Source organism: Pocillopora damicornis, chromosome 1 (assembly GCF_964200805.1).
Source record: "Pocillopora damicornis chromosome 1, jaPocDami1.2, whole genome shotgun sequence".
Classification (NCBI taxonomy): domain Eukaryota; kingdom Metazoa; phylum Cnidaria; class Anthozoa; order Scleractinia; family Pocilloporidae; genus Pocillopora; species Pocillopora damicornis.
Genome location: NC_142670.1, coordinates 7,122,221 through 7,135,412, shown reverse-complemented (window position 1 = coordinate 7,135,412; position 13,192 = coordinate 7,122,221). Strand labels below are relative to the sequence as shown.

The 13,192-nt window shown below is 40.0% G+C and overlaps 2 protein-coding genes across 5 annotated transcripts in view; both read left to right on the top strand.

Annotated features, from left to right (window-relative positions):
- The window catches only part of LOC149051672 (uncharacterized), a 225,988-nt gene that overhangs the window by 65,417 nt on the left and 147,379 nt on the right, over window positions 1-13,192 (top strand). The window contains exons 5-6 of the mRNA XM_089214580.1: window positions 4,066-4,665; window positions 4,786-5,625. Coding sequence (XP_089070706.1) covers window positions 4,066-4,665; window positions 4,786-5,625 — 1,440 coding nt within the window. The remainder of the gene's footprint in view (window positions 1-4,065; window positions 4,666-4,785; window positions 5,626-13,192) is intronic.
- Window positions 1-13,192, top strand: part of LOC113678086 (uncharacterized) — a 128,039-nt gene that overhangs the window by 56,232 nt on the left and 58,615 nt on the right. The gene's annotated exons all lie outside the window — the stretch shown is intronic.

Genomic DNA, 13,192 nt, shown 5'->3' with positions numbered 1-13,192 from the left:
TATTGCTCGATCCAATGGAGCAGAATACGATGACATCATTAATTATTTACAAGCCACAAAGCGGCAAATTTGAACGCGACTTCGCTTTGAAGAGCCCTAAATTAGAGAAGAATGGGTCCAACTTGGCCCACTAGGCTTTGTATAACTCAGTTTTCTGAGTTTTAGAAGTGCTTCCTTCCAAATCAACGCACGGCGTTTTAAAGATTAAAGATGTAGCTACAATTTTCACCTAAAATGAATAATATTTGCGAAGTAGAAGTATTTTCCTTTTGAATTTGAAGATACTCTAAATTTCCTTTTTTTTTTCAATGTGAAAGTCGTTTTCGGCGAGAGAGAGCTGTTGGCTGAAAAAAATGGCAAACGGATAACTTTTTGAGGCCGCCACGAAGAAAGTATTTGACTAAAAGTTATGCTAACACCTGTTTGTCCGTTATTGTTCAATGCATGTTTGGCAGAAATTTTACTCAATTTGAGAATTCTACAGCGAAAAGGAGGCATTTTGTCTCGGCCGTATCGCCTGTTTTGGTCTTCTAAATATTTCACGCCTCGTTAGACAGTTATGTCAACACCAGGCCCACGCTATAAACCACCAGTCAACAAAATATAGAACCCCTGACTTTCACATCAGGCAAAATGGCACTTCGCGGGAAAGCAGTACTTTCCCAATCAGATTTCTCCAGTTGGCCTCTAAGAGTATGTTCTCAATAGACAGTTACATGTATGAGAAAAACCAAGTGATCAAAAAACAACAGCGACAAAAAAACATTTTTTTTTTAGCGCACTTTTCTGAACGATGGGAAAACCACGAACCCTGGTCACTCTCAGCGCGATGTTTTTTTTTTTTTAACAGAACATTCACAAGTTTTAACTTTTTCGTTCCTGGCTTTGCTCTGCTTTATGCACTAATTATGGGGTTTTATATTCTAACTTGATATTTGGGAAAACGTAACCGAGGTGTAAAAGGGTTTTTGGAAAATCTCTCTATCTAAATGTAAACCGAACAGACTTGATTTGCTTACAGCCAAGCTACAGCTAAAACCTCTAACAGAGCATGTGTATATTTTTAAACAAACAAAGAGCAAAGATAAACTCTTCTGAAGTGCGATTGTAAACAAAGTTGAGTTGAAATTGGAGCTCCCGGTAAAATTTTTGTTATTTTGGAAAACGTAAGCCAGTTGTAAAAGGAGTTTGTGAAAGCCTCTCGACCTAAATGTAAACCGAGAAACTTGAACTGGTAATAACCAAGCTGCAGCCCAGACTCTTAACAGCTTGCACACAAACAAAGTGTACAGATGAAGATTTAGATATATGAAAATTCACATACTTGCACTGCGGTGGAAAGATGAAATTAGAAGATCCACGCAGCTAAGAACACTACTGAAACTAGTAGTTGTTAGTAGGACCTGAAAAAAATTTCAGGCCCGTACGGGATTTGAACCCATGACCTCTGCGATACCGGTGCAGCGCTCTACCAATTGACTTGTACCCAATTCATTGACCTCCCAGTTGGCTTGTTAGCTCAATTGGTAGAGCGCTGCACCGGTATTGCAGAGGTCATGGGTTCAAATCCCGTACGGGCCTGAAATTTTTTTCAGGTCCTACTTACAACTACTAGTTTCAGTAGTGTTCTTAGCTGCGAGGATCTTCTAATTTCAAAGTGTACAGATATTAAACTTTTCTAATTTTTCGTTTTTCATAGCTCTAAGTTCCTTTAACCTAAAAGTTTGTTTGGAAGTATAAAGTTTGCATTATCGGTCAAGGGTCGTATTACTCATTACTAAATCATTACTAAATCATTAAAACGGTATGTTTTCAGGGATAGCGAAAGTATGTCTCGAGGAAGGTAACAAAGAATACAGACAAGGAGGAGCTAATAACGCGATAAACTCTTACACGGAAGGACTTCATGTGAACTGCAAAGATAAACGACTCAACGCTAAGCTTTACAGTAACAGGGCAACAGCTCATTTCCGTTTGGGTAACAATTTCATTTATAAATATATAAATCTCTCATGCAGCGTTACAAGATAACGGAATACACAATCTGCATCAAGAAAAGAAAGAAGTTGAGCAACAGCAGAGGAAAAGCACAAATACATGAATCCCGCTTTAGTGGATGAAAATTAAGAAAAGAAACGATTCTCGTTATTAGACTGCAATTTAAGCAATTGTAATTTTTCAGGCTTCTTTGCTGCAATTTCATTGGATGAAACTTTTTTAAACCTCATTTCCTGAATCTCATAGCAAACTACATGGAATGTCTGGATGATGCAACAGTTGCTGTTCAATTGGAACCCACTTTCATCAAAGCTATTAAGAAAGGTGGGTTTTTCAGACATAAGCCATCAACATTTTATTCTCTGATTTCGTCAAAAGAGGATTGTGTGGTTTGTGGCAGGTAACTGCACTCCAAGTGTCAATTGTATCTGGTGTGTCAATGTCTGTTATGTGGATATAAAGCATAAGAAAATGTCAATAAGCTCTCAAATACCGCTGCCTGGTTAGTTCACGTTGTAGAGCGCCGGAGGTCGAGGGTTCAAGCCTTGGACCGGACCATTACCCTGAGTCTTAAAATATCTGAGGGCAATGTGCTGCCGCCTAAGCTGTGACATCTGCAAATGGTTTGATATTCTTGTCACGGATATGGACGGAAAACTGTGAGCCCCGTTTCCTAAATCTTCTCTGTAACTATTAGCAGGGGAAGTTACAAAACCCGAAAAAGAAGCACCTGAAAGATTCCCTATCAAGAGTTAAACTGCTCAATGCAGTCTTCCCGAAAACTTCCCCGAAAAATGCTGAAAAGTGCATAACAGCGCATTAAAAGAAAGAATGCGCGAGATAAATTCGTCGTTATCATCATAAATTGAAGCTTAATTGGTAGCCGCTTTGTATTAGTTCCTTATTGTTCATTTTGAGTTCTTCCACAAGTTCAAATTTCCTTCATTATCACAATTTTTGTTCCCAGCTAAATGAAAAATTAAGTCCATTTTATCAATACGTTTATACCTTAACAGTGATAAATTACCTCGCACCACCAGTTATTCTCTCCTTTTCAGGAGCCAGAGCTTGTGTCGAACTTTGCTGGTATAAAGAAGCAAGGAGCTGGTTGCATATGGGATTGACCGTATCCTTTAACGAATGTTTCCAGCGTGATACGAGATGCAATGCGAATAATATTTCAAGAATAAAAAAATACGTTCCAGGCAGATTCTTCTACACATAATGCAAGCCATGTTCTCTTATACTGCACTGAGCAGTTTAAAGAAGCTAAAATATTATTAAGGAGTTCTTTAGATTGTTTGACGAAACTTTACTTAAAAGAAGAGGCCATATTAACTAATTCCCAGAGTTTCTGCTAAATGCCCCTCGTTTTTGTCTTGAGACGAGCATCACCATTTCGACCGAATCTAAATTAATAAATGCGCTTCAGAACTAGCTAACACTCTCGAATAACTTGAAATCAAATCTCTTCAAGAAAACCACACTCGAATTATCATTCCAATCTTAAGGTTTTATCCAACACTCTCATTATTTTTAAAACATATTTCCATTGAATGTTCGCAAATCCGCTCATGATATAGTTACCCTTGACAAGTTTTAAGATTGACAACAATAACGAACGTCTGCTTCAATTAAAAAGGAAATCGAATACTGAACTAAAGGTCAAAGCAAACACTTATGCTAGTCTCGGATGTACTTACCATAATGCTGCACAGTTCGATACAGCAATCGAGTACCATCAACTTCATCTAGAAATTGCTAAAGAAGTGGAAGACAAGGCCAGAGAGGGAGCAAGTTATGGCAATCTCGGCAACGCTTATCAAGGTCTAGGACAGTTCAAAATAGCCATCAAGTACCATCAACGTCATCTAGAAATTGCTAAAGAAGTGGGAGACAAGGCCGGAGAGGGAGCAAGTTATTGCAATCTCGGCAACGCTTATCGCAGTCTAGGAGAGTTCAAAACAGCCATCAAGTACCATCTACGTCATCTAGAAATTGCTAAAGAAGTGGGAGACAAGGCCGGAGAGGGAAAAAGTTATTGCAATCTCGGCAACGCTTATCAAGGTCTAGGAGAGTTCAAAACAGCCATCAAGTACCATCAACGTCATCTAGAAATTGCTAAAGAAGTGGGAGACAAGGCCGGAGAGGGAGCAAGTTATGGCAATCTCGGCAACGCTTATCGCAGTCTAGGAGAGTTCAAAACAGCCATCAAGTACCATCAACGTGATCTAGAAATTGCTAAAGAAGTGGGAGACAAGGCCGGAGAGGGAGCAAGTTATGGCAATCTCGGCAACGCTTATCGCAGTCTAGGAGAGTTCAAAACAGCCATCAAGTACCATCAACGTGATCTAGAAATTGCTAAAGAAGTGGGAGACAAGGCCGGAGAGGGAGCAAGTTATTGCAATCTCGGCAACGCTTATCGCAGTCTAGGAGAGTTCAAAACAGCCATCAAGTACCATCAACGTGATCTAGAAATTGCTAAAGAAGTGGGAGACAAGGCCGGAGAGGGAAAAAGTTATTGCAATCTCGGCAACGCTTATCGCAGTCTAGGAGAGTTCAAAACAGCCATCAAGTACCATCAACGTCATCTAGAAATTGCTAAAGAAGTGGGAGACAAGGCCGGAGAGGGAAGAAGTTATGGCAATCTCGGCAACGCTTATCAAGGTCTAGGAGAGTTCAAAACAGCCATCAAGTACCATCAACAATGTCTAGAAATTGCTAAAGAAGTGGGAGAGAAGGCCGGAGAGGGAGCAAGTTATTGCAATCTCGGCAACGCTTATCAAGGTCTAGGAGAGTTCAAAACAGCCATCAAGTACCATCAACGTCATCTAGAAATTGCTAAAGAAGTGGGAGACAAGGCCGGAGAGGGAACAGGTTATGGCAATCTCGGCAACGCTTATCACAGTCTAGGAGAGTTCAAAACAGCCATCAAGTACCATCAACGTCATCTAGAAATTGCTAAAGAAGTGGGAGACAAGGCCGGAGAGGGAAGAAGTTATGGCAATCTCGGCAACGCTTATCAAGGTCTAGGAGAGTTCAAAACAGCCATCAAGTACCATCAACGTCATCTAGAAATTGCTAAAGAAGTGGGAGACAAGGCCGGAGAGGGAAAAAGTTATTGCCATCTCGGCAACGCTTATCAAGGTCTAGGAGAGTTCAAAACAGCCATCAAGTACCATCAACGTCATCTAGAAATTGCTAAAGAAGTGGGAGACAAGGCCGGAGAGGGAGCAAGTTATTGCAATCTCGGCAACGCTTATCGCAGTGTAGGAGAGTTCAAAACAGCCATCAAGTACCATCAACGTGATCTAGAAATTGCTAAAGAAGTGGGAGACAAGGCCGGAGAGGGAAAAAGTTATTGCAATCTCGGCAACGCTTATCAAGGTCTAGGAGAGTTCAAAACAGCCATCAAGTACCATCAACGTGATCTAGAAATTGCTAAAGAAGTGGGAGACAAGGCCGGAGAGGGAGCAAGTTATTGCAATCTCGGCAACGCTTATCGCAGTCTAGGAGAGTTCAAAACAGCCATCAAGTACCATCAACAATGTCTAGAAATTGCTAAAGAAGTGGGAGACAAGGCCGGAGAGGGAAAAAGTTATGGCAATCTCGGCAACGCTTATCAAGGTCTAGGAGAGTTCAAAACAGCCATCAAGTACCATCAACGTGATCTAGAAATTGCTAAAGAAGTGGGAGACAAGGCCCGAGAGGGAGCAAGTTATGGCAATCTCGGCAACGCTTATTGCAGGCTAAGAAAGTTCAAAACAGCCATCGAGTACCATCAGCAATGTCTAGAAATTGCTAAAGAAGTGGGAGACAAGGCCGGAGAGGGAGCAAGTTATGGCAATCTCGGCAACGATTATCAAGTTCTACGACAGTTCAAAACAGCAATGGATTACTATCAACGCACTCTAGAAATCGCTCAAGAAGTGGGAGACAAGGCCGTAGAGGGAAAAAGTTATGGCAATCTCGGCAACGCTTATCGCAGTCTAGGAGAGTTCAAAACAGCCATCAAGTACCATCAACGTCATCTAGAAATTGCTAAAGAAGTGGAGACAAGCCTGGAGTGGCGGGCTCACTCTGTTCCCTTGGAAACCATTTTGAGTGCCAAGGAAATCTCATGATGGCCTTTGACTATTATTACTCAAGTGTAGAATTGTATGATGATATCAGGGCCAGTCTTCAACTCAACGATCAGTGGAAGATTACTTATCGTAATCTTTACCAAAGAGCATACAAAGGTTTGTGGCGTATAAATCTCAAACGAGGTCAAGCTCTAAAGGCTCTTCTTGCCACAGAGAAAGGACGTGCTCAAGCTCTGAAAGATCTCATGACCACAAAATATCAGCCTGGAGATTCTTTAACGGAAGGCGCATCCCACATTTCTCTGAGGTGCGTTACATTGAGCACAGTTTTCATAGCTATTAATGGACCATGCGTTTACTTCTGGGTTTGCCTCAGTGAAGATAACATCCAGATGAAAAAGGTACACGTCAACGATTATAAGTTTGAGGATGAATTGGAACGTTTCATCCAGCTGCTGAACGAAACTACTCTGAAGGAGATCCGTGAAAGAAATACTGTTAAAATCGAAAATCTTCCTCCTGATTCGCCGACAGAAGAGGAAAAGGCCAATGATGTGATCCGAGTTGATGTGAGGCACTCCCAATCAAGTGCTTTAAAGAAGCTGCATGACATTATCGTTGCTCCTATTGCTGACCTGATCGAAGGCAACGAGATAACATTCGTTCCTGAGGGGCCATTTTGCCTTGTACCTTATGCAGCGTTGCTGGACTCCAAGTCATCATATCTGAGTGATTCTTGCACAATTCGTGTGCTTCCCTCTCTGACGACGTTGCAACTAATTCATGATTGTCCAGCTGACTTTCACATCAAGACTGGTGCATTGCTTGTCGGCGACCCATGTTTCAAAGATATCATCTATCAGGGAAGACGTTTGGAACAACTTCCAGGAGCAAGGGAAGAAGTGGAAATGATCGGACGTATCCTCAATGTTCCCCCCCTCACTGGAGAAATGGCAACAAAACATGAAGTTTTAAAACGAATATCATCAGTGGCCTTAGTTCACATAGCAGCACACGGTAAAATGGAAACTGGAGAAGTTATCCTAGCGCCAAACACCACAAGAGAAAACCCTCAGCCGCATGAGGAAGACTATCTACTGACGATGAAAGATGTCATAGAAGCTGGGTTGCGAGCTCGTCTGGTTGTACTTAGCTGCTGTCACACTGCTCGTGGGGAAGTCATGGCAGAGGGTGTGGTGGGCATGGCGCGTGCACTTTTGGGTGCCGGTGCTAGATCTGTTGTAGTAACCTTGTGGGCGATTGGCGACGAGGGAACCCTGGAGTTCATGAGTTTCTTCTACGATGCACTTGCCAAAGGCAAGAAAGCAAGTGAAGCTCTCAATCAGGCCATGAAGTGTATGAGAGAAATTGAAGAGTTCAAGGAGGTGATTTACTGGGCACCATTTGTACTCATTGGTGATGATGTCAACCTGGATGTCAAGGATATTAGAAGCCGAAACAAGTAAATATTCTGTTTATACATTCTATTTAATACAAAGTTACCTTAAATCGTAATTATAGCTTATCTATGAGCAATGATACTTGCGTGTTATTTTCCTTTCAGTTGGGTTACGATATTTAGTTTTTGCTCCGGCAAGTTGAGATGCAGTAAAATCAAGAGGACACGTTTACGATGATGACATTCTTTTTAGGAAACCTGATAGGAGTAAAAAAGCAAATTTCTTTTAAAACAATGCAATGTGCAATGTATCGTTTCATGTGCTATGAAATATTTTATGGCAACTCAACTATCCTTCCTAAACTTAGATTCTTTTATTTTTCAGTTAAGGCAGTGAGCATTGGAGCCCCAAGGAGTTTTAGAGTACCCGCAAACGCTGATATTTGGACCATAAACCAGTAAGCTACCGATTAAATATTTGTCAAGAGTCTTCTTTTCAAAGCAGGAAGAACCAAAAGGCGACTAAAGTCAAGTTTAACAAGAGAACGGATTTTCATTGATTCAAAAGTTGACTTTTTCCTTGTCTGAACTGCTCTTAAGAGCTTGATCTTTTATGTTCAGCTGAAACTACTGGTTTTTTTCACATAATGTCTTGAAATTATCATGAGTATCTATACAAAAGTTAATTTTTAATCTATGTATTACCTACTAAGCGGATTTGGGCGTTGCATTGGCGTCGAAGTTGAAAAGTCTTGAAAACGTTTCCAGAGTTTCTTAGACTTTTACTCAATCGGTTTTTTTCTCATGAGTGATGTAAAGCTGTTACAGCCATGTGCGTGTGTGGAGAATTTCCATGGAAATTGGAAAATAATCAGTTGTCCGATTGCTCGATTATCTTAGTTTATGTCGGATGGGAATTGTGAGTAACTTTTCGATGATTTGTACCCAGTAATTGGTACTTAAAGTTAGTTTCTGCTGATCAGAATTTGGTTTATCTGGACCTAAAATGACAGATTTTGGCCGTAATGGCAAGGATTTAGTCTTGGTATTAGTTAATTTTCTGAGATTTCTCCTTTAATTTTGAATGCGATAAATTGTGTTCTTTTTTTACAAGACGATCGATGCATTTTAAGTATATTTTTTAAACTAATCGTCCGAAGGCAAAACGAGAAGTTTTATCTTAATTTTAGTTACCGGCGTACACAGCATTAAAAGAAGCTCAGAACGAGCTAGAAAGTTGGAGCCAAATGATTTCATTTAGTTTCTCCTATTAGATTGTTTACTTATTATCTAAGTACAATAAACTAACTTTTAAATGTCAAACAATGAAACAAGTCGCTTGGTTTTTTGTTAGAATGGAAGAGGAAATCAATGACAAAGGGAAGAAAATTTCTGCATCAACCTGCATAAGCCATTTCTTGTCGTTTGAAGTAGTGAGCGCGCCTAAGTCTTATTCGCTTAATAACTTTTGCTCATTTCTTTGAATAGGTTTACAGAATGAGAGATAAACTTCGATGTTTTCTGACTCTATAATTGCTAATATCCATCTCGACGCACTTCTTTAGCACGTTATGCGACAGATATGATGTTTTGTTACATCTTGTCGTTTGAAGTAGTGAGCGCACCTGTGTCTAGTTCGCTCAACTATTGCCCATCTCTTTGGATAGAGTTATTAAATAAGATAAAGACCTCGATTTTTTTTCAGATTTTATAACTACTAGTTTCATTGGCAGCCGTTCCTTAGGATGTCACGCGACGCGCTTCTGTAAGCATGTAAAGCGACATGATGTTTTGTCATATATCTTTGAAGAGGCAAGGAAAAAGAAATTACCTTTCACTTTGGGAGATGATGCTTTACTCCATTTATAGAAAGAGTCCTCATCATGGGTACCCTAGGTCGGTGTGCTTCCTCGAGTGTAGAAAATATTGATGAATTTTTTTTCCACGGTTGTAAACTTAACTAAAACAGCTTAACTTACTTAGAACTGAAGAGGGTCGACCGAGGAGAACTTCTTGCGGCTAACGGTTTAAATTTTGGCCATTTTTCTGCTGCGGTTAACTCAAAATAACACAAATTAACACTTTGTAGGAAGGAAAGATTTCTAAGGTTAATTTTTGCTGTAACTAAGGGTTAAAATCTGTCAATTTTTACGCCTAACAGCTAGTTTTTTGACCGATTTAGGGCTAACGGTTAACCCTATGGAGACCCTCGACTGAGAAATATGCAAGATGTGAAATGAAAACGGTTTAAGAGGGTGGCATTTTCAATTCGAATTCGGAATTAGACCTTTTAGGGAAAAACAAGCCGTGGAAAAATCCTGGAGGCGAGGATTAAGCTGGGAGATCTAAAAAAACTGCGACAACGTAAATGTTTCAGCAGAACATCTCTACTGACGATAGCATATATTACAATCATTTAAAAAAAAAAAAGATCCATGGGAAGGGGGAAGGATGAGTCGATGGTCCGTTTATCCCCCCGGGTTGGGAGTGTAAACAGCTACGTGGTTTCATGAGTAGCATCTCCGGACGGATTCTCAAGAATCTTAGAGCTACGATTTCAGAAGGTAAAGATAAGAATCTCCCTGAGAAATTGATAGACTTAGGCTTCTTTCTTCTTCTTAAATTTTCTCCTCGTGCTACATAACTCAACTCCGTCTATCCACCCTACAGCGGTTTTTAGTATATACCACAACAGAGCTCTTCGCGTGGGCTGATTGGCTAATTCAGAGTTAATAGTCGAACCTGTATTAAGAGGTCGGTTGTAAAATTCCCGAATTTTTTCCTCTTATGCATTGTGACTTTCACCACTTTTTAGCGGTGGTCTCTATTAAGCGGTTGTGGTCATCCTTGACTGAGTCCCATCGGCCTGTTCGGGTTATATGGAACGGTCACTTAGGGCGGAATCACTCGAATAAAACTACGAATTGTCTCTGAAGTAAAATTTATTCCATGTTTGTCTCCTAAAATCAATGTTAGTATTTAGAGTTCAAATATCCTCAACGCATTGCAGATTATCTTTCTTCTCAGGACTGTTTGTATCTAACAAATAATACATAAGAAAATTACGCAAATCATTTCCTTAGTAATTACCAAGAGGTCTGGCCGTTAGAATTCTTATTAATCGTTCTGTTTTTACGCTGCATCATCGTTTTGTTGATGTTATTCGATACATTTTTGAGCCATTTTTTAAAATAAGCTTCACTTGAAAGAGAAATGATAAATTATGGTACAAAATGTTGTTTTCTTGTCTTTTCTTGGTGACCTGTATTAAACGATGATAACACTCTGTTATAACACTCAGTTACGGGTTAAAAACGGTTGCTCGATTGTGCCATCCTCGTGAATTTGTGAAAGAATTAAATGGTTAGTTATGAGACAAAAAAGACGAGTTCCTTAATGTCATTACCCTCTGGAGTGTACGCTGGTATTTTCGCAAGTTCACGCCGAGATTCTCACGGGATACCTGTAGGGATCTCTCTCGGGATGCCGGTGAGGAGATTTGTACCAGGGAGCCAGCGGGAATTCAACCGGGATCCCCGCGCGGATAAAAACGAGCAAACAAAATTGAATGAAATCCGGTTTCGTCAGTGGTCCCACCAATCCAATATTTCACTTCCTCCTCACTTTCCACTTCCGCTAAGTTTTTTTCGAGAAAGATCAGAGGTCTCCACGACGTTGGAGTTCGCTAATTGTATATGAATACATTCGCAAGTGTGAAAGAAATCGGCCTTCGCCAAAACACTCGTGTGGCTAATGCTCACAGCTGTCTGTCAACTACGTATTCTTTCTTGCCGCTAGTTCTTTGCTCCTCAGTTCCAAACCCACACCATCCTTCCCAAGTCTTTCCCCTTATCACGGACCTCAATAATTCACAACATTATTTGGTATCGTGCGCCAATTTTTACTTTTCTTACTTTCATAATAGTTAAAGGAACAAAACAACGACAACAACAAAAACCAAACAAACAAACAAACGAAAAATAAAAACCAAAAAACTTCCGCTTAAAACGCCTAAGCAAACCGCAATATTTATCTATTATTTTTCTCTTTTTTTCCTTCCTATATACTTGGCTTTAAGCCTAACATAAACCGCTTGCTCTTTTTGTATGTATTACTTTCCAATACCTGATATATTATCTTTAAAAAAAAACCCATCAAATTCAAATGTACCAAAGAGGATTAATTAATATTTAGAACCCATTATCGTTTACAGAGAAATAGACTCACAAAAAAACTCATCTTAAATTGCAAATGTTACCATTTGCCTCTTCATGTTTGCCAGATAAAATAATTCCCATTTCCGAAGCCAGCAATAAAAATCCACAATAGCCCTTCTCCATCTACCCATCTCACAGCGGTTTTGAGTATATACCACACAGGTGAATAGTGCTTTTTGCGTGGGCTGTTGGTTTGGTGATTATCGCCTGCACGTGTATCAACTCGGGAATCGACTTTCCAACTCTAGCTTGAAAAGAAACATTTACACTTATAGTGGTTTTTTAGCATATACCACATTGGTGAATAGAGCTCTTCACGTCGGCTGATTGTCTTATTCGGAATGAATAGTCGAACCTGTATTAAGCGGTTGGCTGTTAAATTCGCGAATTTTTTTTTCCTGTTAAGCTCTGTCACTTTCACCGCTTTTCATCCTTGGTCATCCTTGACTTAGTCCCATCGGCCTGTTCGGGTTGTTACCATTTGCCTCTCCATGTTTGCCAGATAATATAATTCCCATTTCCGAAGCCAGCAATAAAAATCCACAATTTTAAATTGTTTTTCAATAGTACTTTGTGTGCTTCCTTGCTCATTTCTCTACCACAATCTACGCGTTTAATAAAGTTTAGCCCAGAATTTAGAGTAGCTTTCATTAGGGGAGTTACATTTTGACTCAAAAAAACTTAAAATACAAAAAAACAAAAACCACAACTACAACAACAACAACTAGAACAACAACAACACCCAGATACAGACTGTATTATACTGTGGTAACAAACGAGGGAGACCTTTACCCCAAGCTATAGCAGATCTCCGGAAAATGGAACCACAAAGAAACAACAGTGTGCTTCCTTCTGAGTAAGTCTCAAAGTTTTACACTGGAACGTCAAAGTTGACGCTTTCAAAAGTCACAACAGATGCCATTAAATGGCGGTCTTAGCGGCGGTACTTGATAAAAGATGGGTTGCGTAGGAGAGTCACGGCCAGGAACCAGCGGTTGACAGCCTTTTGAGACATGCGCGGCTGACGGGGCCTGAAAGACAAAAAGAGAGGAACGGCAATATAAGCTGCGTTTGAAAGGTTTGGACGAGATCTGGAGGGACTTTGTCGAGTATTTCAAGTTAATTAACCTTCAAAAAATTAGTTCATGACAACAAAGGAATCATAGCAATAGAGAAAATAGGCCAAAAGAGAGAAATTTCTTTCGTACTTTGAGTAAGAAGGGAGACAAAATGTCTTTTTTTCCTTCACTATTGTTCTGGAATGGCAACGAAAAGTCATTTAAAACAAATATTACAAAGTTTCAGAGCGTCCTGCCTCGATGCCAAACCTACAATATACAGGCTCTGTCGGAGATCCGGCGACAAAATAGATGCCTTGAAACACGGCACTTGAAAACTAATTTTAACGTTTAGAACGGAATACTTAAGCATTTTAGACTCAAGGTGAAAAAAAGGTTACACACGTAGGGATGTTTCTTTTTCTCCTAATGAAA